General features: G+C 41.7%; 1 protein-coding gene across 2 annotated transcripts in view; it reads left to right on the top strand.

The window, feature by feature from the left end:
• The window catches only part of TMEM87A (transmembrane protein 87A), a 160,647-nt gene that overhangs the window by 88,579 nt on the left and 44,572 nt on the right, over window positions 1–27,496 (top strand). The window contains exons 7-12 of one of the 2 annotated variants that reach the window (XM_073610610.1): window positions 13–172; window positions 3,955–4,016; window positions 12,820–13,003; window positions 15,778–15,877; window positions 17,544–17,637; window positions 23,096–23,169. In XM_073610610.1, the coding sequence (XP_073466711.1) occupies window positions 13–172; window positions 3,955–4,016; window positions 12,820–13,003; window positions 15,778–15,877; window positions 17,544–17,637; window positions 23,096–23,169 (674 nt within the window). The remainder of the gene's footprint in view (window positions 1–12; window positions 173–3,954; window positions 4,017–12,819; window positions 13,004–15,777; window positions 15,878–17,543; window positions 17,638–23,095; window positions 23,170–27,496) is intronic. The other variant, XM_073610611.1, reaches the window with a different exon arrangement.

Genomic DNA, 27,496 nt, shown 5'->3' with positions numbered 1-27,496 from the left:
TTTGTTTGGTAGACGCATGCAGCAGTGAAGACGTGGCAGAATGGGCCATACATCTTTATTGTCAGTGTGAACTTCTCGGCACCACAGACTCCAGATCTTTCCTCCAATTCAAAGCCTGGACAGCCCACAAGTCCAGCTGTGACTGCTGTCGCTGACGAATTTTCCTTAATCTGTAAGGCTTTTCATTTGTGCATTTACTGTACATTTATGAGCACATAATGTTGATAGCTTACGTTATCATTTATAGCCCTGAAGATGCAAGAGTGTTAGACTATTAGCATACAGTGGGGATGGAAAGTATTCAGACCCCCTTAAATTTTTCACTCTTTGTTATTTTCCTCATTAATGTACACTCAGCACCCCATATTGACAGAAAAACACAGAATTGTTGACATTTTTGCAGATTTATTAAAAAAAGAAAAACTGAAATATCACATGGTCCTAAATATTCATACCCTTTGCTGTGACACTCATATATTTAACTCAGGTGCTGTCCATTTCTTCTGACCATCCTTGAGATTGTTCTACACCTTCAGTTGAGTCCAGCTGTGTTTGATTATACTGATTGGACTTGATTAGGAAAGCCAAACACCTGTCTATATAAGACCTTACAGCTCACAGTGCATGTCATAACAAATGAGAATCATGAGGTCAAAGGAACTGCCTGAAGAGCTCAGAGACAGAATTGTGGCAAGGCACAGATCTGGCCAAGTTTACAAAAAATTCTGCTGCACTTAGGGTTCCTAAGACCAAAATGGCCTCCATAATCCTTAAATGGAAGACGTTTGGGACGACCAGAACCCTTCCTAGAGCTGGCCGTCCGGCCAAATCGAGCTATCGGTGGAGAAGAGCTTTGGTGAGAGAGGTAAAGAAGAACCCAAAGATCACTGTGGCTGAGCTCCAGAGATGCAGTCGGGAGATGGGAGAAAGTTGTAGAAAGTCAACCATCACTGCAGCCCTCCACCAGTCGGGGCTTTATGACAGAGTGGCCCGACAGAAGCCTCTCCTCAGTGCAAGACACATGAAAGCCCGCATGGAGTTTGCTAAAAAAAACACCTGAAGGACTCCAAGATGGTGAGAAATAAGATTCTTTGGTCTGATGAGACCAAGATAGAACTTTTGTGGCCTTAATTCTAAGCGGTATGTGTGGAGAAAACCAGGCACTGCTCATCACCTGTCCAATACGGTCCCAACAGTTAAGCATGGTGGTGGCAGCATCATGTTGTGGGGGTGTTTTTCAGCTGCAGGGGCAGGACGACTGGTTGCAATCGAGGGAAAGGTGAATGCAGCCAAGTAAAGGGATATCCTGAACGAAAACCTTCTCCAGAGTGCTCAGGACCTCATACTGGGCCGAAGGTTTACCTTCCAACAAGACAACGATCCTAAGCACACAGCTAAAATAACGAAGGAGTGGCTTCACAACAAGTCCGTGACTGTTCTTGAATGGCCCAGCCAGAGAGCCCTGACTTAAACCCAATTGAGCATCTCTGGAGAGACCTAAAAATGGCTGTCCACCAACGTTTTTTTTTTTTAACAATCAAAGGTGCTTTATTGTCATATAAAGGGGGTACATACAGTATACCAATTGACACAGTACATAACACTTCATACGACATGAACACAATTCCGTACAGAGATTACATGTTGCAGACAACCGACATGTCACAGCGTATTTCATGCCATTTCCATAAGGCGGATAAGTCTCCCAATTTCCATTTTCCTATCCCGCCCCCCAGCAATCAAATAGATACAGTACTAGGAGCATTAGGAGGATATCCACGGAGCCCACACCTTCTCATATTTCCATGGACAGCCTCTATTCATATATGTGATTCTATACATGGGTAAAGCTGCCTCGATCTGTGCTTCCCAGGCAGAAAGGGATGGAGGGGAAGTGCTAATCCATTCTAAGAGGATCTCTTTTTTCGCATAGAATAAGAGATATGAAATGAGAAGTTTTAGATGATGAGAGCGTTGTTCATTATCATGAACTCACAGTAGGGCAAGCTCCGGTAAGGCTTGAATGGATAATTGTAGCCTCATATTAATAGAATTAAAAACCGCTGACCAATAGGTTGCTATGATAGGGCACTCCCAAAACATGTGAAAAAAGGTACCAACTTGAGTTTTGCATTTAGGGGCATATAGGGTCTCTATCTGGGAATATGCGATTACGTTTTTGGGGGGTATAATAGATCCTGTGGAGGAACTTGACCTGGATTAGTTTATCCTTAGATGCTATGACCAACTTGGGGCCATATTGGAGACATTCTTCCCATCCCTCTTTGTCTAATGCTGGTATATCCCTATGCCACATTTCCCACAATCTCTCCATCCTGGGGGAATCTTTGCCTAGGAGGGCTATGTATAGTGTGGAGAGGGGTTTGGAAAGGTCCCCAGGGGTTAGGAGTTCCTCAATGGGATCAGCCTGTAGGAAAGGTTTTGAGGAAATTGGGCCTTAGCTGCATTCCTAAGTTGCAGGTACCGGAATCGCATCCACTGAGGTAGTTGGAATTTAGTCATCATGTCTGAGAGAGGCATCAACACACCCTGGGGCATAATCTGGTTTAAGGTTGTGAAATCATAGCGTGCCCATACCTGTGGGTCTGGAATAGTGCGGAAGTGCGGTAAAGCAGGATTTCCCTAAAGTGGATGTGACGGGAACCATTGTCCAGGTTGTAGATAACGTCTTCTAGCAGCCACCCACACCCTCCATGTCGTATGTGTAGCCTCGGGGATCCCAGTATACGCCCCCGGGCCTCTATAGGGAAAGTTTCGAAGGTCAGCCAGTTATCCCAGGAAATTCGCCTCTAGGCACACTGCAGCATTGGATCTGGATCCCTGGAACCGTCCACCAACGTTTACCATCCAACCTGACAGAACTGGAGAGGATCTGCAAGGAGGAATGGCAGAGGATCCCCAAATCCAGGTGTGAAAAACTTGTTGCATCTTTCCCAAAAAGACTCATGGCTATATTAGATCAAAAGGGTGCTTCTATTAAATACTCAGCAAAGGGTCTGAATACTTAGGACCATGTGATATTTCAATTTTTCTTTTTTATAAATCTGCACAAATGTCAACAATTCTGTGTTTTTCTGTCAATATGGGGTGCTGTGTGTACATTAATGAGGAAAAAAACGAACTTAAATGATTTTAGCAAATGGTTGCAATATAACAGAGTGAAAAATTTAAGGGGGTCTGAATACTTTCCGTCCCCGCTGTATATAAATTGATGCAGTTACAAATGTAATTTGTGCAATTATATGTACTCTGAATATAGTTTACTTTTGGAGTCAAGTAGTCTTTCTATGCCGACTCAATGAAGTGGATTTACTAAAGGCAAATAGACTGCAAGTGGAGTTGCACTAGTTTTCTGCAGTTTTGTAAATGTAGAATAGTTCTGCTGATTTTCATCATCCAATCGTGTGCAAGCAAAAATGCTGTTTATTTTTTTTAGCACCTGATTAGGTATTCTTTGCAAAATGAAGCTTTACCACATTCACTAATCTCTGGGAAAAATGAGTGCAACTGCACTTTTGCAAATCGGAGTCTATTTGCCTTTTTTGTAAATCAGTGTGAATTTAAGATTCATTATAGTGCTTTGTAATGTAGTTTATACAAGCTGCTTGGATGACATTAAAATGTGATAGTCCTGAAATGCATTTGAATAGGTATAATTTCAAGACTACCAATTACAGCTTACACTCAGAATGCAATAATTTATACAGTATGTCTTACAGCACAATAGTGTGAAATGTGTGTACAGGAGCAACACTGTTTTTTTTTTTTTTTTTTTTTTTTTTTAATTTTTTAACAGTGTGGGGCAAAAAAATGTATGTAATTTTCAATCTTTTTTTGTTTGTTTTTTTAGGTGATAATGATGCATGCATTTGTGAATACTTTAGGGAAAGATCTAATTTTACAACTCATTTGTTCTTTTTTTTTTTTTTGTAGTGAAAGTTGAAGTGAAAGGCCCCTATGAATACCTGTCGCTTGCGGATTATCCCCGCATGATTGTAAGTTTTGCTTGAGTGCCATTTGGCATATCTATATGGTATTTGCATATTTTAAAGCCAATACCTACAAATTCACACATTCATTGATCAATAATACAGTCACTTAGGGTGTGCTGTTTTCCTAAAAATTGCACAGAAAACATATTTATATAATACAGATTTTTACATCTGTTTCCTACAATAGCAATGTCCCGTGGAATTGATGTGTACAAACTCTACAGTTTTACACAGGAATGTATGTTTATTCCGGAAAACACATCAAATATTGTCCATGTTAAAGTGACTTTTTTTTTTTTCTTAAATTCATGTAATCTTTATTCAAATTGTTTTTTCCATCATTACATTCACATTTAATTCAACATATACAAAAAAACACTACAATCTGTTTTTCTTATAGTATTATCCTATATAAATATCCCACTATATTTTCTAAAAAAGAGAGAAAGAACAATCCTCAGATAAAGGAGGGAAAGAAAAATTATTCAACATTAATTTCACTTTTAACCATATATTTCACTTTACCCTTATCCATCAATCCAATATTCCCATATTTTTTTATACATTTTGGCATTTCCCCTTTTTTTTATACACAAATTTTTCCTTTCTCATTGTACTTTTAACTTAGTTTTCCCATTTAGCATAAGTTGGTGGATTTGTTGCCAACCACTTCCTTGCTATTAATTCCCGTGCTAAGAAGAGACATCTAGTTATTGCTGTTCATCTTCCCCATATGTTATTATTTTCTTCCATATAACCTAATGTACATGTCTTTGGTTCCATTTCAAGAGTTGCTCCGAATACTGTGTCTATTTTGCCAATAACTTCTCTCCAATATCTGTTTAATTTTGGGCACCTCCACATCATATGTATTAAGTCTCCCGCCGGATCCCTACATCGTGGGCATTTAGTGTCTGACTTCCACCCATATAGGAATAATTTCTGAGGTGTCCTATATGCCCTATGTAGCAGTAATAGGTGTGACACCATCTGTGATGGAGATAGGGTACTTAATGGACCTGTTTCCAAAATTTCCACTGTTCATTTGTTATATCCCCTAAATCTTTCACCCATCTCCTCCTACAGGGAAGCTCCTCATTCTTCTCTACAACCTGTCACATATACTATCATATATAAATGAAATCAAGCCTTTAGATGTATTAAAATTAATTATTTTCCAAAGAATAGTCGCCTCACTCCACTCCACTGGTCTCTCTTTAAACTGTGTCTCCAAAGCATGTCTGATTTGTCAATATTTAAAGAAGGATTGATTTGGTATATCATATTCCTCCTTAAGTTCCTGCAATGACTTAAGGACATCTACCCTATATAGCTGAGCGAGATAAACAAGACCACATCTTTCCCAGTCCCGGCTTCTTTCTATATTGAGTGTTTCCTGTAGTTGTTTATGATTCCACAGTGGTGAGAGTGCTGTAAATCCCTGATACCCCAATATCTCCTTGACCCGTTTCCATAATTTGTGTATTAACAAAAACGTGGGCGATCCGAATAAGAAAAATTTGGCCACCAACACCTCTGCCAGTGTATTATGATCTGTGCCCAATAGCATAATTATCCTGTCCAGATTCTCCTCAGACACCACATTACAACCTCTTAAATGCTACAATTGTGCTACAAAAAAATAACACCAAGGGTGCGGGACCGCCAATCCCCTCCTATCTCTTGGCAGCTGCAATGTGCGGAGTTGCACCCTTGATTGCCCTTTCTTCCAAATTGGCTCCCTAAATATGGTATCTATCTTCTGGAACCATTGTTTATTTATCCAGACAGGGGAGTTGTGCAGCACATACAACAGCTGAGGCATCCAAATCATTTTGATCAAGTTACACCTTCCTGCAACCGATAAGGGCAACCGTCACCATACCTTCCCCTTACGTTTAAAGTTATCTTATCTAATAATGGGGCAATATTATCAGCTATATAATCTTTAGGGCTTGGGGTCATATATATCCCCAGATATTTGATCATATTAGCTATTTCCAACCGTGGGATCCCTATTGGCAAATCTGACTCCACTGGTTCTACTGGTAACAGTATTGATTTATCCCAGTTTATATTTAGGCTAGATATTCGTCTGAATTCTGTCATTAAATCCATAGCTATTTTCAAAAGAAGCTTGGGTATCTCCCAAAAACAACACATCATTGGCATATAATGCTAGCTTCTCCACCCCCGATGTTCCCTGAAATCCCTGGATGTTAGCAGATGACCTTATGGCTAGCTAGTGGCTCCATTGCTAGAACAAAGAGCAGGAGTGACAAAGGGCACCCCTGTCTTGTCCCTCGTGTCAGAGAAAATGTCTCAGAGCAAACATTATTTATCCTCACTTTCACCTTAGGTATTTTATATAAAAGCCTTACCCGGTTGACAAACTTCGGGCCAAACTTGAAGGCAGCCAAGGTCTGCCACTGATAATGCTACTCAAGGCTGTCAAAGGCCTTGGCTGCGTCCAGAGATGATATTGCTCTTGATCCCTCAATTGTTGGAACCTGTAAATTTAAGTATACTCTCCTTAAATTTGTACTAGTTGACCTATTTGGTATAAACAACATGTAGAAAAAATTGGGTATAAGCCCTGCCTGATCTGGGTGAATACGTTTTTTGAATAATTTTTTTTAACCCAACGGCTAATACTTTCGCAGGGATTTTTACATCTGTACATAACAGCGCTATTGGTCTATTGGAGGTAGGATTAAGTGGCTCTTTTCCTTCTTTTGGCACGACAATGATGGTAGATTTCCTCATCAATTCAGGCAATATACCCTCCACTAGTGCTTTATTAAATGTTTTTAACAGCTCTGGTACCAGTACTTCTCCATAACATTTGTATACCTCTGCTGGCAAGCCATCCCGTCCAGGGGATTTCTGGTTTGCCATTGCTAATACCGCCTGTCTTACCTCCTTGACTACTATGGGTACATCCAATGCCTCCCTGTCTTCCTCAGTGAAGCATGGGATCCTCAGATCTCCAAAAAATTCCCATATCTCCCCTTTCTACCTTCCCACTCTGGGTGGTATACATTTTCTCATAATATATTTTAAATGTGTCTACAATTTCCGAAGCATGTAATGTAATCCTCCGTCTGTTCTAATGGTGGATATAGCAGTGGTAGGTGTGTTTGCCTTCACAAATCAGGCCAGCAAATAGCCTGCGCTTTCTCCCTCTACGTAGTACCGTTGTTTCTGAAACATCAACTTGGTCTTTGCCTTTTGTAAGAAGCACCTCCTTATATTCTTGCTGCGCTTTTACCCAATCACAAAGCGCCTCAGGGGTTGATTCTACTACATGTTGCCTTTCTGCCTCTATGACCCTGTTCATTATCAGTTTTTCCTGTTCTCTATTCTGTCTTTTTACTCTTGCCACATGTTGAATTAGCATCCCTCTAAGGGATGCCTTGAGGGCATCCCAAACTACCCCCAAACACACCGTGCCAGCAACAACACTCATAAATTCTATCAGGGATGACATCAATCCCTCTTCTTCTACTATTATTTCTAACAAATATGGACTTATTTTCTATTTTCCCTTATGATGCTCCTCCCTTCAACTCATCGACACTACCAATGGAGAGTGATCTGAAAGGCCCCATAGCATATATTTCATGTTTTTAACAAGGTGTAATATTTCCTCGCTGCCCTGGGCAAAGTCGATCCTGAAGAGCGTGGAATGGGTCTTCGAGAAGTAGGAATACTGTTGTTTAGTTGGATTTCTTACCCTCCATATGTCCCTCAATTCTAGTTCTCCTATTATTTGTGAAAATATATCAGCCCCATTTCCTAGCTGCATTCCTGGTGGCTGTCTATCCATCCTCCCGTCTAATACCATATTAAAATCTCCCTTTGCTATTACCAGGACATCAGGTTTATCGGAAGTCTCATCAACTGGAGCAAAACCTCATCCTTTAATGGGGAGGAATATATATAGCCAAAATGCATACTATGCCCCCCAAAGTGCAATATAAATAAACATACCAGCCTTTTTCATCTATACTAACCTGTCTGCAGGAGAACCCCACCCCTGAGCCGATCCGAATACTCACTCCTCTAGAATATGAAGTATATACCGAGTGATATTGAGTTTGAAAGTTTTTTTTTTTTTAAAATAAGTTATTGTCTCTTTCATTAGGTGTGTCTCTTGCAGACAGAGTACAGTAGCCCCATATTGAAACGCCAGAAAAAACAGCAGCTCTCTTTGTAGAGTCCCTTAGTCCTCGAACATTCCATGAACATATGTTCACTACTCTAGATTGCATACAAACAAGATTCAGTTATCGATAGCCCAGTAATAAACACATATATCTCCCCATATATAACATAATACGTGAATATCGTGTACTTTGAACGTGCTTCCTCATTTTTCCTTTATAGCGTTTTTAGTGAAAAAAGGAAAAAAAGCCCTCTGTAAACCTGTAGAAAAAATATTCAAATTGGGAATTTCTTGTGTAGCGTTTCTTACCCTTCCATTAAAAAAAAAAAAGAAAAGAAAAAACACAACAAATAAATACACCCTTTCGCTAATCTAATAAATCCTTATTTCAAAACTAAACAAATTAATCTGTTGGACTCTTTCCAACCATGCCGATGCGTCGTTTGGAGTGTTGGAAAAAGTGCGTTTCGCCAAGTGCGGCTACTCGCAGCTGTGCGGGGTATAGCATATATAATTTTTTATTGCTGCAGTCTTTTCTTAAGCTCCACAAACTTTGCTCTTCTGCAATTCTGGCGAGAAATCTAGAAAAAATAAAACTTTAACTCCACTGTAATATATGTCCCTCTTTTCCATTGCTTTCTGAAGTATAATATCTTTGTCCTTGAAGTAAAGCATTTTCACCAGAAATTGTCTAGGTTGACTCCCCAGGTGGTGGCACTCTATATTGCACTCTATGTACCCTCTCTATCGCAAAGAAAGGGGAGAAAAACTCTTTCCCAAAAGTTTCCATAAGCCATCTCTCCATAAAGCCTACGGGATCGGAAGGCCTCACATCGTTCAGGGAGCTATAATATCCTCAAATTGTTCCTGCACAGTCTGTTCTCCATATCCTCCATTTTGGAGTTATATATGTTAACTTTTTCACTAATCGTTCTCATCTCCTGCTTTAATGGGTTCAAATCGTTCTCAACCAGGCTCACCCTCCCCTCCAGGGCAGTTGTCTGTTCCCGCACCTTCTAAATATCATGTCTTAAGAAATTCATCTCCTCTCTTATCCCTTTAAGTTGCTCAGTCATTTCGAATAAAGAGGATTTATAAGAATACAGTGCCTGCAGTACTTCTTTCAAAGAGGATTCTTCCCCTCCCATAGCATCTGCTTCCAGGGATAGCGTTGGGCTTTCCTTTGCCACTACCACTTCTGTTCCTGTGCCAGCACCCTGCTGTCCCCAACTTTTCCTTGTTACTGGGGCCCCCTGGTTTTTAGCCTGTGAAGCAGTTTGGCTGTTTTTAACTGATGTATGTGCAAACTTTTCCAGTTTGGCTGCTGCTTGACTTCCTTTTTCTTTGCTGAACGTTGTGTTTGTGAGTTTGCACCCTCTTGTTGCGAAGCCTCCTCCCCCCTCTTTGTCATAATTGCTATTACTGATATTAATGACCAGTTGATTGAAATGGAGCGTCAAAATAAAAACAGAAAAGAAGAAAGGTCTCCAAAATACCTGTTGCAGAAGCTTTTATAATGCCACTCAAAAAGCAGTCCTTCCACCCTCCTGGTCTATTCACACCTCCTCTCTGTAAATCTCCTTTAGGAGTTAATCCTTCCCTGACCTCCAGGTCCAGACTCTCAGTTCTCTACCAGTTTCTCACACTGATGCTGAAGATATTTAACCAAAAGGGGGGGGGGGGGCAGGGATTTTGTGGGTGGGAGGGAGATATAAAGTATAGGTATGTATAAAGGTGAAAGTCATCAAGGTATATAAATAAATAGTACTTTATTCAAAATTGCACAAAAATAGAAAATTTCAAAACAATGAGATATACAATAACTGCGATTGATCATAGACATAAAGGCTCTACTAGTAAAGAACTTCTATATAAATGATACATGTAGAAAAATCCAACATGTTTCGGAATATTTTAAGATGTAAATTCCTTCTTCAGGGATTTTCTGTGCAGTTGGAATATGTAGTCTGCAAAATGTATAAAAACGAAAACATACTAAACCCAGGTGCACAAGTAATAATCATATACAATCTAGTGGGCATATATAAATTAGGGGGCTTGGAAAAATTGAGGAGAACTGTGACAGACCTAGCCGGGACAGAGGCTGTTGGAGAGGACTGAATGCAAGCCTGTTGCCTTTTGATTATGGGCCCTGGATTTTCAATGGAACAATACTCTTTGTGAGGTGAATGAGAAATCCAGTCTGAACTGTACTAATCGGACTCAGTCGTATATATATATTGTATGTTGTTTGATTCTGTTGGGGACTCTTTGCTGTGGATTTGTGTCCCTGAAGAGGGAGGGGGGATTCCTCCAGCAGCCCCCTGCTGATAAGACTGATTCATTCTGTTGGGACACATCCTGTGAGGAGATGCTGGTGTCATCAACTCCAACTACCTGTGTTTATGTTAATTGAGAGAGCTGATCACATTAGCCACCAGCACTGGCTAGGAGACGAATGGCCTAGGCTGAGGAGGGGGGAGATTGTTGTTTGTATTGTTAATTGTAATTAGCTCCAGCTATTGTGTTTATACTACTGTGTGAGAAGCTCGGTGCCCACAAGTCTGTCATCTGGTCTGGGTAAATTTTTTAGTAAATTAGCTCATGTTAATTAGGTTAGCTTTGAGTCAGCCTGCTGTAAAAATGTGTGTGAGATCTCAAATAAAGAGTTAGTTCTGATGTACTCCAAGACTGGTGTTGTCTAGTTCTTGGGGGTTCCTATAGCCAGATCCATTGGGCTCCTGTTCCAGAACTTAGGAAGCGGTATACTGACGGAAGCACTCAAGCGGAGTGTGGGACGTTCCGTGACAAGAACCACAGAGGGTAATAGAACTCCAAAAAGGACTTACTAGTTTACACCGATTATAGTTGTTTGTAAGAATCAAAGAGGATAAAATGTTGGAAGATGATGCTCTCGGTTCTAGTCTCCCAGGTTGTGAGGTACAAACGGAAGAGGTGAAGCAGTTTGGAATCTCAATCCATATATTTGTGAAGTTGGCAGACCATATTGAAGTGATTCACTCCAAGTAAATTACATAGATGGGCTCATCCCAGCAGGCAAGGTCGTAGGAAACACACCCGGCCCATGCTTTCGACAAGGAACGGCTCAATTGATATAAATGCCAAGTCCTAAGGTATAAAAATAGTGTGTATAGTTAGGTGTGCTATACCGCTATGTAGTATGATATGTAAACTATGTACATAGTTTCCTACGACCTTGCCTGCTGGGATGAGCCCATCTATGTAATTTACTTGGCATGAATCACTTCAATATGGTCTGCCAACTTCACAAATATATGGATTGAGATTCCAAACTGCTTCACCTCTTCCGTTTGTACCTCACAACCTGGGAGACCAGAACCGAGAGCATCATCTTCCAACATTTTATCCTCTTTGATTCTTACAAACAACTATAATCGGTGTAAACTAGTAAGTCCTTTTTGGTGTTCTATTACCCTCTGTGGTTCTCCTCAATTTTTCCAAGCCCCCTAATTAATATATATATGCCCACTAGATTGTATATGATTATTACTTGTGCACCTGGGTTTAGTATGTTTTCGGTTTTTTTACATTTTTCAGACTACATATTCCAACTGCACAGAAAATCCCTGAAGAAGGAATTTACATCTTAAAATATTCCGAGACATGTTGGATTTTTCTACATGTATCATTTATATAGAAGTTCTTTACTAGTAGAGCCTTTATGTCTATGATCAATCGCAGTTATTGTATATCTCATTGTTTTTAAATTTTCTATTTTTATGCAATTTTGAATAAAGTACTATTTCTTTTATATACCTTGATGACTTTCACCTTTATACATATCTATACTTTATATCTCCCTCCCGCCCACAAAATCCCTGGGGTCCCCCCCTTTTGGTTAAATATCTTCGCTGTTTATTTTGGGATGTGGTGAGAGGTGAGTTTTACCTTTTTGTCTACCTGACTGTCTACTTAGACTGATTTGGTGGTCCAACTACATATATGTGTGTGCTCACACTGACGCTGGGACTGTCTCTGTTTAAGAAAAGGGCAGTGCATGTCTCTCATCCATCCACCGTTACTCAGGCTTGTTCCTGATTCAGGGAGATCTCCACTTGCCACATGGTGCTCCAGGAAATTAAGCTTCCGGGTCTCGACATTCAGTGTTTGGCCCCTTGCCTGCAGCATACACTGCTGCTGGAGTTGTTTCTCTATCTGATGAGTGTGGCGGGAGCCTCTCATGCCGCCGCTCAGCCAAGCCCGCTATCAGACCAAGAGCCCCAGCGTCATATGACCGCGGAGCCGGCACCGCTCGCCCGGCAGCCCTTCTCTCCTCCTCGGTCAGCTTCCACTGTTCTCGTCAGCATCTCAGGATGATAAGGTAGGAGAGGGAGAGGTGCTGCGCGTGTCCTGTCACATCCTCATCCAGTCACGCCTCACATCCTCATCTGATAACGCCTAAAGTGACATTTTTAACTAATTTCCTACAAATGTTAAACATGCATTGGCCACTTGTTGTAATACTGTATGCTCTTTACTCTTGCAATTTTTTTAAGGTGATACATTGACCATGTTAAAGTTGTTGTTTTGCATTATTTTATGCAAGTGTCAAACATGCATCAGTCACCTCTTGTAATATACTCTCTTCTCTTGCAGTTTTTCATGGTGATGTGCATTGTATACGTTTTATTTGGGGTCCTGTGGCTGGCCTGGTCAGTTTGTTATTGGAGGGACTTGCTGCGAATCCAGTTCTGGGTGGGAGCTGTGATCTTGCTAGGGATGCTGGAGAAAGCTGTATTCTATGCAGAGTTCCAGAATATCCGCTACCATGGAGAATCAGGTACTTTGCCCTAATGCATTAAAATGTGTATTTTATTTCAGTAGGTTTGAAATTAATATTTCTTGTATAAAGATATCCACCAATGTTAAAATAAACATGTACTTTGCCTGGACTTTCCAAAATAATAGGTTCACTTAAATACAGGTACCACAAGGAATTTAAATGTACATAATTGGTGTCATAAAACCAGAACTTTGGACTATGGGGGCACCACATGACACTCCCACTGATGGAGGAGAACTGGCAAATTTGAATTTGGGATCCATAAAACTTGTGCAGGAATTTCTGGAGGTGCCGTGGTGGATTGGGAAATAGTGAAGAAGGCAGTGTTAAGGTTTTCTTTGTTGCATCTATTCTTGAGGGGATGGGGTGGGGGGGAGGGGTGAAATATAAAATGACCTTACCATTTATAACCAAACATGAGAAAGATTTAATAAATGACCGGACCACCGAAAAGTATTAAAAGTTATAGGGCAAGCCTGGCATACTACTGGCAGCTTCCGTCATCAGTGGAGAGAACACCTCACCCCAACATGATCCCTCTGGTCCCCCCCTCCCCTTTAACCACCTTGTCCTCTTCTCCCTTATTCTTCCCGTTTATCCACCCCTTCTAGTTTTCCCTTGCATCTCTCGCCTATTCTTTTTCCTCATAAACCCCCCTGTGATGAAAATGTAAGCGTAGGATAGTTTTGCCCTAACAAGATGTGGTGTGATCTGTAGAAGTAGTGTAATTGTAGATGTAGTTTAATTCTGGGTTATTAAAAATATAGTATTCTATGTCAGTCATGCACATATGTTCTTTCATTAGCATTTGAAAAGGACAGAGCCAGTTTTTTAGGATCGAAGTGACACCTAGATGCCAATAAAAGTTTCCATTAGAGTAAACATAGATTGCCACCTTCCTGAGGCTCAAAGAAAACTGCTAGTCATTTTGGCTACATTGATCCACGGGGGGCATTCGCAAGGCTCCGGACAGCATGTAAACTTTGATTAATACCAACAGATCTAAGGAACCTAGTTTATAAAAGCTAAAATATTAGCGTCGGAGAGATGAAAATAATTCCCTTTGATCGTACACCTGATGGGTTACGTGTACATGTAACTCTGTATGTTTAGCAGGTGTGGAATCCTAGAGAACCACACAAAACCCTTATATGGCGCCTGATTGCAGCAGGCAGGCAGTGATTGGTACTGTTGCGATCGGCCTGATGTGCTGGTATCGGAAATCCTATCCATGACCCAGCAATCAGCTCCGTTCGGGGCCAGTTCCACTCTGGTAAATTCAGAACACAAAACCTTCTGTGGGCTGAGACAGGAACACCCCCCAGGGTTGATTGGCCAGGGGCTAAAGTCCAGCCCGCATCCATATTTCAATAAATTGGGTAGCCTGAGATATGGACATTGTTCTTCCACGAAGCCAGTTCGAAACTGGGGAGTTCCCATATGTTCCAGTATGCTTCTACTAATGAATAGACTTTGGTAAAGTTTATTTCTGTTTTTATTCCTTTTTATTTTCATAGCAAATTGCCAATTTGTGTGTCTTTCTGCATTTTTTGTATCTTTTTTGGTAAATCCTTTTTCTTTGTATATCTTATATGCACTGCCCACTTTCGGGATATTAAATGATAAAATTAATAAGTGACTTCTGTGTACTAAGCTAGGACTCATATCTCTGGAGAGGTTGTTGTATTTTAGTGCCTAAGTACTCGGTCTAAGTTACGTGCCAATCGGTATGCAATTGCACTGCGTGTTGGCAGATTGCATGCAGATTGTAAGCTAACAGATCTTCCAGACAGAGATCTGTGTGTGTGGTGGCTCAGCAGACCAGTCTGCGGACAAACTGTTGGGTGGTGGCAGGCTATCGTTTATTGTGTGTCTGGGGTGTGGGGACAGTGGGAAGAGTGATTAACACCGGGGTTCAAGCTTGCAGGATAGCTGGAGGAACCCTAGAAGTGTATAGTAATTGCTAGACTGCTCCCCAACCCTTAGAGTGCACCAGATTGTATGTAAGATTTGTATCTGCCTGTGTGTGTGGTCAGCTAGCTGGATTGGAGTGGAGTCTCCCTCTAGTGGTGGCCAAAGGTAGTGTGGGCTGTGAAAGTACCACAGCCAGTCTTACGTGCTCAGTATAAGTTCCCCCTTATTCCCTTAGTTCCTCATATACCCCGGTCACAGAATGCACGTCGCGGTTAGCTAGCTGTGAATTTGTGACACCCCCCCCCCCCTTTTTGTTTTAAATCCCCCCCCCCCTTTTTTTTACTGGGTTCACTGGCGGTAAAAATCATATAGACCCCCAGAACCTCAATTGGGTTCATCTGTTTATCACTATTCGATTCTCAAATAGAAAAGGTCATTCGCTTCTTTAGCTCGACCACATATACTTACCTGATTTCATGTGCAACATGCCACAATTTAATATTAGTTTTTATTTCCGTTTTTTGTTTTGTTTCCTTCTTTATATTTTGCTACAACTGAGAATTGTTACTTTATATGTTACTGTACTCGTCACATTTGATGTTGTGTTTGGACCTGTTCTCTATATTGTCTGGTTTTGCATAACAATAAAGGATATTATGGCAAAAAAAAAAACCCATAGTGGGTACGTCCACAAATCACCAAAGGTTTTCATGCCACAAACTGAACTGAATTAAAGTTTTGTTTTGTTTTTTTTTTATTTATTTATTTTTTTTTTTTCGCTAGTATCTTTTAGCTAAACTAACATATAAGAGCACAAAGTCTGAAATTATTATTGCTTCTCTTTCTGTATCTGGTAGTGCAGGGAGCTGTAATCTTGGGAGAACTGCTGTCAGCTGTGAAGAGGTCCTTGGCACGGATACTTGTCATCATAGTAAGCCTTGGTTATGGCATTGTCAAGTAAGTGTTTGATAGGTGCTCCTTTTAATTTTAGTACTTTTTTAATTGGACTGTTTTCATATAAAAAAATAGGAAATAATCATAGCTTTCATTTCGTTATGAAAGCTTGTTTTAGCTCTTTTTCTACTCATAATTCAGGGTTTGCAACAAAAGTGGACCTGTCATGACAAATATATTTATTTTTAATCACAGCAAGGTCCTTACATTTCATCCTCATCCTCCAGCTGCACTGTCTTTGGACTTAAGCATGTAGTATTGAAGCCAGAAATTCCAATCTGCATGTTTGCTTCAGATAAATGAACCATTGTGTGGTTGGCTGATAGCCTGGGGACTTGAAGCTTATTAAACAGCACATACATGGTTTATTTTTTTGTTTTTTTTGTTCAACTATCAGGTTAAACGAAAATAAATCACCCGATTTCCCCCATCCACACACTCGATGTGGATGGGGGAATCACTCCCACTAAGATATTGTATTCTGATGGCGGGGAGACTTTTCACTTCACACTGTCATTTTGGGTGACGTTAAGCTGGCCATAGATGAATCGAAATTTCAGCAGGTACTGGTCCAATTGCGATCCATGTGTGGCCGCCCCCGCTCAAGTTTACTGAGAAGGTTGTAAAACTTTTCTTGATCAGAATACCACTGTCAGAATACAATGTCCTGGTAGGAAGGAATTCATCCATCCACCATGCTTGTGTGAATGGAGGAGACTGTACGTATTTTTTTTTTTTTTTTTTATGTTTGTTTTGGAAAAAACTGACACATCTATAGCCAGCTCTAAAATTAAGTTGGGGTTTCCACTTTTCATTTTCTGTGCTTGTTTTCGTCTTTGTAAAGCCCTGCGCTTCTCTGGTGTCTAAAATGCGTAAAGCTCCATTCTCACCTGAGCATACTGGAATCTCGACAAAACTCGGGATACGTTTGCGATGCCATTGTTTCTTAACTGCTTCCTGCCCGCTGTATAGACAAATGATGGCGGGCGGGATCCTCTCTCTTGTTCTGAGCCGACGTCAAATGCTGTCGTCCAGTCTCACTATGATCGCACCCCCCCGCGGAGGTGCTCTGTGCTACAATCGCAGGCGTGCTGTGTCCCTGGGACACAATGCGACTCCGATCTTGGTTAAAGAGCCGATGACTTGGCTCTTAACCCATGTAATCAGCTGTGTCCAACCACAGCTGATCACATGTAAACACGGAGATGCCGTTTATCGGCTCTCCTGACCTCACACTGACAAAGTGTGAGGAGAGGCGAGCCGCTTCTCCTTACAGGGGAGACCTGTACAGATAATCAGGGTCCTGATTATTAGTGCAGTGATGCCATTCTGTGCCTAGCAGTGATGCCATTCTGTGCTCATCAGTGAGGCCATTCTGTGCCCATCAGTAATGCAAGTCAGTGCCACCTATCAGTGCCCAGCAGTGCTGCATGTTGGTTCCTCCTCATCAGTACCCGTCGGTGCCGCCTCATCAGTGCAGCCTATCATTGCAGCCTCATCAGCACACATCACTGAAGGAGAAACATGACTTATTTACAAAATTTTCTGACAAACTAAAACTTTTTTTGGTATTGGTATTTGAAAATAAATATGAATAGTTCGCTAAACACTACAACAACTTTGGTTCAGATGAAACCTTAACATCCCATTCTTTAATTGTTAATCACAGACCCCGTCTTGGTGCCACACTGCATAAGGTTGTCATGGCTGGAGCCCTTTACCTCCTTTTCTCTGGTATGGAAGGTGTGCTGAGGGTCTCAGGGGTAAGTATGATAACTTCAGTATAGTGGTGTAAAACCTCAGGGCATGTGCTTCTCTGAATGTCTGTAGTCTGTGTTTTCATGCTTCTGGAATTCCGATAAGCTTCAACAGCTGCTTTTGTCTAAGTTACTTCTGTTATTCTTGTGCTAATTACTTTTGCCTGCATTAACATTCATTTTGAACCTGTGGACATTTGTATGTTAAGCAGATTATAGTTGATCTAGTTCCCTGCCCTTGGCAAAACTGTACTGCTGTGGTGGTGTACACAACAGGTGAATTGCCAACCACCAGATGCTTAAAAGGGGGAGGGGGGACTGCAGGTAAAGCTATAAATTCAAAAATACAATAGGTTTTACTTACGTTTACCTTTATGTGTAAACACGATTTGGCAGAAAATATTTTTTACCTTTTTGTAACCGTAAGACCCATTTGCAAAATACAGGCTTTTGAGCAACATTACACTTTAGTGTACTTACTAGGGTCCCTTTACACGCCAGATCCTTCATTGAACCTAAACAACCTGCAATGCTAGGTGCTTTTGAATTCCTTTCTACATTTCTTGCCAAATCTTTTTTGTTTGTGGTTTCTTTTTAAAGCAGCATTTTCCAGTCAGTGTACTTTTTTCTATAGGGATGTATAGGACTGCATGCAGAAGTCTGAGAGACCTTCAATTTTAGAATATAGACTTCTGGAACTCCCATTTTAGCACAATAAAACACTAAGTGGACATAATCTGATGTTGTATAGGTTTACTGATGATTTTTGGCCTACTTTGGCTGTGTACATTATATTCATCCTTTTAGTTTTAGGCCTCTTTCAGATGGCTGGGTAGCTGCAGCCATTGGAGTCCTGCACCAAGAGTTGGCAGATTCTTGCTGCAGGAATGACCAAGTCATGAGATTAAGCTGAAGGCGACTGCTGCTGTTTACATGTAGCCGCACACAGAATGGATAGCCGTGGTTAGGGACAGATGTCCGAGCTTGGACTGAGCTCCATCTGTCCCTTACAGCACCTGACTGCTGTGTGTGGGGCTACATGCGAACAGCAGTTTAAAGGAATGTAGGGCACTCTGAATGACAGGTACGACCAGAGATAATGTCCGCAGTATGCGCTAGATACAAAGCAGGCAAACAGGTGTCTCAGACAGCACTTGGGAAGCACTCCAAGAGAGAAGCAATTCTCTAGTAAGGAAAAAGCAAAAAGAAGGCACCTCTAAGTGCAATAAACACAAGACTATAATTGCCCAAAAGATAAAATACACTTACTAGAATTAAAATAAAGCAAGGCCGCACCTTTGACGCCACATTCAGGCACCTGTGTTCCATGCTGGCCCCGGTCTTCTTCCTTTGACGTCACATCCGGGTCATGCGTTCCACGCTGGTCCCAGCAGCGCGGCCGTCCTTTCTGGTGCTTCCTCCTGCGGCCCCCCTCTGCTGGTTGGTTGGGATTCATTCCATCTAGCTGCATATTGGATCACCTTTGGGACTACCTGCCGCTGGACTTCCTATCTTATCCACCATGGGCAATTAAAGTCTTGTGTTTACTGCACTTAGAGGCGCATTATGTTTGTTTTTTTCCTTACTATGCGAACAGCAGTGGCTACTGTCAGCCCGCCAATAATTTTAAATGGGCTGAGCTGCCACTTCTTATCGCACGACCCAGTCATTCCAGCAGCAAGAATCTGCCAATTCTTGCTGAAGGAACCTAGCAGTCACAGCTACCTGGCTGTGTGAAGGAGGCCTACATCAGTACTTTTATGTTCGATAAATGTTGACGTTTTTCTCACAAAAGTGCTTTTTTAGGTACAGGTGGTTGATGGTGTTCTGAGTCATAGGCATTAGACAACACCTCCAATTTTCTCTTGCTCCCATTTTCATAAATCCAAAGTGCTGTCAGGAAGAGTAGTTTAACAGGAAAGGTACCGTCCAGCACTCTATGGTGCCTACTATTCTGTATCATCTTTTCTTCTACTCCACACAGAGCATCTTTGTGAAGCTTCTGTGTAAATTCTGATTTGATGTTCATTGTTTATATAGACTTAAAGTGGTTCTAAAGGCTCAAGGTTTTTTTTTTACCTTCATGCATAAAGGTAAAAAAACCTTGTCTGTATGGCAACCCCCTCAGCCCCACTAATACTTACCTGAGCTCCATCCCGATCCAGCGATGTGCACAAGAGCCTCGGCTGGGACTCTCCCTCCACATGGGCTGGGACAGCAGTGGGAGCCAATGGCTCCCACTGCTGTCAATCACAGGCAGTAAGCCAATGTGGAGAGGGGGGTGGGGCCGAGCTGCTGCTCTCTGTGTGAATGGACCCACAAAGCAGCGGCTCGGGAGTAAGCCTGCTTTGGTGCCTCCATTGCAAGCTGCTTGCTCTGGGGGCACTCAGCAAAAGTGAGGGGCCAGGAGTGCCAGCAAGGGACCCAAGAAGAATAGTATCAGGGCTGCTCTGTGCAAAACCACTGTGCAGAGCAGCTAAGTATAACATGTTTCTTATTTTAAAACCCCCCCAAAAATTGCCTTTAATATCACTTTAAGCTGCGGGTCAGCAAACAGTAGATCGTGGACAGGTGACTGGTAGATCTCGGTCTGGGATTGCTGACCTGCCATTCCAGAGCATCAAACAGAGTGCAATGCAGAGCGACTAGTTGTAAGGTTAAAGCTGTAGTAGGGAGCCTGTAGTCACGAAAGCCGATGCCTCCTCTGTAGTGCTGGCTCCTGTCCCATGCGGAGTGATACCAACTACTCTCCAGCTCTTATGCCAGGTAGCTGTCTCCAGAGTGGTGCCAGCAGCAGGAAAGGAAAGATCTTCAGGTCAGTGTGAAGCAATACACCGGGCATAATAGTATATATAGCTTTTTTCACACTGACGTGCTGCAGTTCATCCACACAATGGGTGTAGGGCACAGTACCTGCAGCTGTCCTGCGGGTTTGCTGCACTTAGCCATAGACTTCTATTATATCCTGCTGTGTTACGAGCCCTAAGGTGCCGTTGCTGAATGCAACTAAGGGCTTGTGCAAGTGTTACTCCTCTGAAAAGTGATCTGAGCGTGTGTTAGCTGGTGAGGAGGCAATATGTTGCCTTCTCACCACCTGATTTAAACCCATGATTGCTATGTAAAGCATGCGTTTGTGACACGGTAGTACTGCAATTAGAGGTTTAAATGTGGTGTGAGGAGGCAACACTATGCCCAGTGATCTTTGATGATCCGTGCTATTCGGGTAGATGTCCACCACTTTAAGGTTGCCTACTCCTGCTTTAAGCCCACACCCAGTGCTGATGATGGGTGTCTCGGGCACCAATAACTGCTTTGTGTTATGGAGAGTGAGTATAAATACTCTTCTCTAGATCCAATTGAAGCAGTTTTTTGTTTGTTTCTTTTTTAATAGTCACTTTTTATTAGATTCTTGTATAGAAATAGAAACTACACTTACTGTACAACAAAGTGTGTTGCAGAGTATAATAAAGGACACAATTTACAACCTTATCTCCCATTAAAACTATACAATAAAGGAAACGGGGTAGACATCCAGACAAGAACTAGACATATATGTGTTGGGGTGGGGGGGTAGTGTATTGTAAGTAACCTCTGAATGTTCAGCAGCTTTCCACGACTGTCTTGCCTATAACTACCAGTAACAATGGTGTTAAATGTATTGACAATGTATAAACCCAAATAGAATAGTGCACTCATGATACAGCCAATATGGGTGGACATTGTCTGTGGGAAATTAGATAGATGGGTAGGATCTTCTGTCATGAAAAGATGGGATCTCATCAGGGTGCAGACATCTGGGTCAGGTAATCAATTGTTTAAAGTGTAGCCAGTAGCCCTTTTCTAAAATATTCTCATGTCGTCAGGAAAACCTTGTGTGACTGGGAGGCTGTTACGTGCATATTAGGCTTCATGTACACTAGCAACTCCTAAACTTGTGTTTAGGAGCTTTAGGCTTTTTTTGCCAGAGCTCCTAAACTCAACTCCATAAAAGCCTATGTGTCAATGTACACACAAAAAAGTCCGGGCGCATGAGTCACTATCCAAATTGGGAAAATGCATAAACTGAGGTCGCTGCTATCTCAATGCTCATAACCAATGAGACCAAATGTCAATGTACACATAGGCTTTTAGCAGTATTTAAGAGCTGCTGTGGTTAGGTGAGGTCCAACCTCCCTCTCATGAATGCAACAGAATCATGTTTCAGGATAGGAACATTTTGACCACCAGCCGCGGGAAAATGCAAAAACGGGGCACGATTTTGCAGTTTGCCGCGGTAAATGATGAACAAGTGTACATGTGGCCTTAAAGTTAATGATCTGAAAGGTGAACTCAGGGAGGTGCCCAGACTGTCAGCCTCACATAGCTGCACACAGCTTTTATTCATCATACATTGGCTTTTCTATGTATTTCTGTGGCCTAGAAGATGTTGCCACCAGAATCTGTGCTACTGATTTATTTTCAATTTACAGTAAGCTACTCTTCATTTAGCAACTTAATTTTTAGCACATAGAATGCTCTAACAATTTGTGTCTGTGTCCATGTAAAATTACAGCCTAATGTCCCCAGCTTAACAATACACACGTAGTGGAATACGTTTCATCATTGTTTTAGGTTTGTTGGCGGAAACCAAGCGTGTAAACCTGGGGAACACATACAAACTCCATACACATAATGTCCCTGGTAGAAATTGAACATGGGGAAGTGCTGCAATGCTTACAAATTAAAGTAGAACTATGGGCAAATCTTATCTTTTTTTGTGGGAGGGATATAACCACTGTTAGTTTTTTTGCCATATGTGTCCCATTGGGTCTTTCACTTCCTGTCCAATAGCCCAAACAGGAAATCCCTGCAAATTAAATTAATCTTCCAACCCCACAGGTTGGAAGATTTGCCCTATATTTTCTGGGAATAACTCAAAATTTGGGATTTTCATTTTCAATAATAATGGTAAACAGGACAAATTGGCTGAATGTTAATAATGTGGAGGACAGATGGCAATAAATTCTTAATAGGTGTTCTAATCCTTTTCCACACTGTCTAAAAGGTTTGCCTTTTAGTTATACTTTTTAACCATTATGTAAGTGTGTTTTCCCATAGTAGTGATCTACAGGAATTTGTGGATCCTTTACTTTAGACGCCAACGCAGCAAATGTGGTATAAAAGCTCATTGGCAGCTTACAAGTAGGGGAAGGTAGGGGGTTCCCCACTCACACTTGTGGGTGTATACATGCATGCGGTTTTGTGTATAAAGGCCCATCCTTTTTTAATGGTCTGGTAGTGTACCTTGACACACAAAAAACTGTATAGGTAATGTACAATGCAGTAACATGTTAAAGATCATGTGTTGTTACATGAATTAAACTTAATGTAATCTGTGAAGCATGCCTTGTCATACTTGCTCGTCACTAACATTTGCTTGTCCCCATGACATTAATACCATGTGCTCTCTTGATCTCTGCTCCAGCATTTCTTCAGTACCGTAGCATTGATAGCACACCTGGCTCTGTCATTGATTGATGCCTGCATTCTCTTTTGGATATCCTTTTAGCTGCCATGTATTCTCATGCGCCTGTTGTAGTATCTTCATTCTTTTATTTTAGTATCCATTAAATTATCTCCACTGCTAGACGGACTTTCAGGCTAATTCATTCAAGGAAAAAAAGCACCAGATTGTTTATCTTTAAAAGGGAAGGACAAAGTACCAAATGGTTTGCTTTTAGCAGGCAAGGAAAAAAAAGTAAAAATGGTTTGCTTTTAGGAGGCAAGATCAAAGTGGTTCTGGAATGCTTTCTTATGCCAGTAATTTTTATGGCTTCCCCCAAGATCTAGGTAATATACCAGGCCAATGTGCATCTCATCACGTGTTGTGAATGCATGAATTTGTGTTATTGATATGTATTGTGAGTGCTCAGTCTCAAATATCTTATTAACTGTGACTTCATTTCTGGTTCCTGGGCTTATAGCTCACATATAATATCCTTAAAAGAAATACCTTATACATGATGGCACTTTGTCGACTACTAGGTGCGCCACAATTGTTTGAATTAAGCTTTGAGTTGTTCTCCATCACCAAACCTGTCATCTGTGTTCAACCTAGAAAGCAATGGCCTCTGTGATGAAAAAAATACATATTGCATATTCAAATGAATGTGAGTGCACCAGCTAAAATTAATCTCCAGGAAAGAGTTGGCCTTTTATCTATCATCCATCGAGACACTGCTTCCATTAGGCAATCTAGAGTTTTACTGCGGCCAGCAGGAGAAATGGACACTAGGCACTCAGTAGAGGCCAGGCCCTAGGGACTAAAGCTCCTGTTGCACTATTCCTGCTCAGTTTTGTTTAGTGTTCTTAAAATGGTTGCAAAACCTAACTTTTTTTTTTGTTACGATAAAAAAGATGTTCTGCTTACAGTAGCTGCTTTGCGCAAAATTTTTTCACAGCGGCTCTTACCCACTTTTCTGGGATTCCACACGTGCACTCTCCAATCCTCCTCCTTTCCTCCAAGTACAGCTTGCTATGGGGTCACTCATGCAGGTACACTCCCAAGCCGAGCTGTGTGCATCCTTAGACACGCACAGCTTGGCCCCGCCCTCCGCTCCCTCCTTATAGGATTTGATTGACAGCAGCAGGAGCCAATGGCTCCTGTAAATACAGGAAAAGAGCTGCTTTAGATAGGACAGCTCTTGACTGCAGTAAGTGTTTAAAGGAACACTAAAGGTTCCCTTTTTTTTCTTTTTAAAATAATAAACATGTCATACTTACCTCTGTGCAGTTGGTTTTGCACAGAGTGGCCCCGATCCTCTTCTGGGGTCCCTCTGTGGCGCTCCTGGCTCCTCCCCGCATCGAGTGACCCATCGAAGAAGCGCTTTCCTACGGGGCACCCATGCGGGTGCGCTCCCATGTCCTGCTGTTGTGTTCATAGACACAGACAGCAGGACTCGGTACTGCTCCCCCGACACCCGCGTCATTTGATTTGATTGACAGCAGCGGGAGCCAATGGCTGCGTTGCTATCAATCTATCTAATCAAGAGCCGAGACAGCAGCTAGAGAGGGTGTATGTGTCTCTGGCATGGGAACGAACGGGCTTAGGTAAGTAAAATGGGGGGGCTGGTGCACTACAATAGTTTTTCCCCTCAATGCATAGAATGCATTGAGGGGAAAAACTAGGAGGGTTTACAACCCCTTTAAGGCCCACGAGGAGACGGGGGGGAGCTGCTATTGAAAGTTGTGGTGGGTTTTTTTTTCTTTTTTTTTTGCTTTTTACCTTGATGCAGAAAAAGCATTAGGCTAAAACACCGTTTGCCTTTAGAACCATTTTAAGGGGAATGCTTTTTCCTTCCCTTCATATTTTTATTAAATCGGAAGACTGTTACTATCAATAGCTGCTGTTTTCTGTTTCAGGCCAGATATCTGAAATCCTCTGTAGGCTCCTAAATTTTTTATTATTATTATTATTATATGCCCATCTATTACCTGCAAAAAATGCATTTATTTTATTTTTTTTAAAAAGTGAACACGGCCCTCTAAATGGAACTTGGCCTTTACAAAGTGGATATCTGCTTCCGCAGATGCCAGTTTCAGCCAAGAGGTTCTGTAAGAGGCTGTTTAATGTCCTTGGTCTGCTTCTTGCTTGTTTCACTTGGCTAGTTATTCTAATGTTTAGTTGTGCCCTCTCCTATTGGTGACTGTTTTTGGATAACCCTAGGTTGCTTAATTGCTTGCTGTCCAGTGTGTGTGTGTGTGTGTGAAGAAATGACACTTTGCTACAATGTAAAGTAGTGAGTGTACAGCTTGTATAACAGTGTAAATTTTCTGTCCCCTCAAAATAACTCAACACACAGCCATTAATGTCTAAACCACTGGCAACAAAAGTAAGTACACCCCTAAGTGAAAATGTTGAAATTGGGCCCAATTAGCCATTTTCCCTCCCCGGTGTCATGTGACTCGTTAGTGTTACAAGGTAGCAGGTGTGTTAAATTTGGTGTTATCGCTCTCACTTGCTCATACTGGTCACTGGAAGTTCAACATGGCACCTCATGGCAATGAACTCTCTGAGGATCTGAAAAATAAAAGAATTGTTGCTCTACATAAAGATGTCCTAGACTATAAGAAGATTACCAAGGCCCTGAAACTGAGCTGCAGCACGATGGCCAAGACCATACAGCGGTTAAACAGGACAGGTTCATCTCAGAACAGGCCTCCCCATGGTCGACCAAAGAAGTTGAGTGCATGTGCTTAGCGTCATATCCAGAGGTTGTGTTTGGGAAATAAACTTATGAGTGCTGTCAGCTTTGCTGCAGATTTTAAAGGGGTGGGGCAGCCTGTCAGTGCTCAGACCGTATGCTGCACGCTGCGTCAAATTGGTCTGCATGGCTGTCGTCCCAGAAGGAAGCCTCTTCTAAAGATGATGCACAAGAAAGCCCGCAAACAGTTTGCTGAAGACAAGCAGACTAAGGATATGGATTGCTGGAACCATGTCCTGTGGTCTGATGAGACCAAGATAAACTTATTTGGTTCAGATGGAGTCAAGCATGTGTGGCGGCAACCAGGTGAGGAGTACATAGACAAGTGTGTCTTGCCTACAGTCAAGCATGGTGGTGGGAAGGTCATGATCTGGGGCTGCATGAGTGCTGCCACCACTGGGGCGCTACAGTTCATTGAGGGAACCATTAATGCCAACATGTACTGCAACATACTGAAGCAGAGCATGATTCCCCTCCCTTTGGAGACTGCGCCTCAGGGCAGTATTCCAAAATAACAACCCCAAACACACCTCCAAGATGACCACTGCCTTGCTAAAGAAGCTGAGGGTAAAGGTGATGGACTGGCCAAGCATGTCTCCAGACCTAAACCCTATTGAGCTTCTGTGGGGCATCCTCAAACGGATGGTGGAGGAGCGCAAGGTCTCTAACATCCACCAGCTCTGTGATGTCGTCATGGAGGAGTGGAAGAGGACTTCAGTGGCAACCTGTGAAGCTCTGGTGAACTCCATGCTGAAGAGGGTTAAGGCAGTGCTGGCAAATAATGGTGGCCACACAAAATATTGACACTTTGGGCCCAATTTGGACATTTTCACTTAGGGGTGTACTCGCTTTTGTTGCTAGAGGTTTAGACATTAATAGCTGTGTGTTAAGTTATTTTGAGGGGACAGGAGATTTATACTGTTATACAGGCTGTACACTCACTACTTTACATTATAGCAAAGTGTAATTTCTTCAGTGTTGTCACAGGATAACATAATAAAACATTTACAAAAATGTGAGGGGTGTACTCCCTTTTTGTGAGATACTGTCCACGTGTGTGTGTGTACATGTGTGTGTGTGTGTGCGTATATTTTATGATTTTACCAAATGCAATATAACAAAGAGTGAAAAATTTAAGGGGGTCTGAATACTTTCCGTCCCCACTGTATGTGCTCAGTCGCACACAATCCCCTGCAGCAAGCAGTACCTTTTTATGTGGTTAAATACAATGATTTTAACTCTTCTAGGAGAACCTCTTAACCCTTGTTGCTATGACTTATAGGTATATTACAAACATGTATAATGTGGGGAATCATTAGTTTTCTATCTTTGCCTTTTTGTTAAATATATCTGTTTTGCAAATGCATTGTGTCGTGTTCCTTGTTAAAGGACAACCTCGCAATTTTTATGTTTTTTATACAGTGTGTGTGTGTGTGTGTGTGTGTGTATGTATGTATGTATGTATGTATATATATATATATATTTTATATACACATACATTATCTTTGTTAAAAAAGGACCTTTGTGTTCTCCACATTTTCCCCAGTGGAAACATAGACATTATGAAAAACCTGACTGATGTTTTACTTTTTCCCCATTTAAATTCATAAAAAAAAGTTTTG

Source organism: Aquarana catesbeiana, linkage group LG13 (genome assembly GCF_042186555.1).
Source record: "Aquarana catesbeiana isolate 2022-GZ linkage group LG13, ASM4218655v1, whole genome shotgun sequence".
Taxonomy (NCBI): Eukaryota; Metazoa; Chordata; class Amphibia; order Anura; family Ranidae; genus Aquarana; species Aquarana catesbeiana.
Note: the sequence above shows the minus strand (reverse complement) of the source record. Positions and strands in the feature narration are given on the sequence as shown.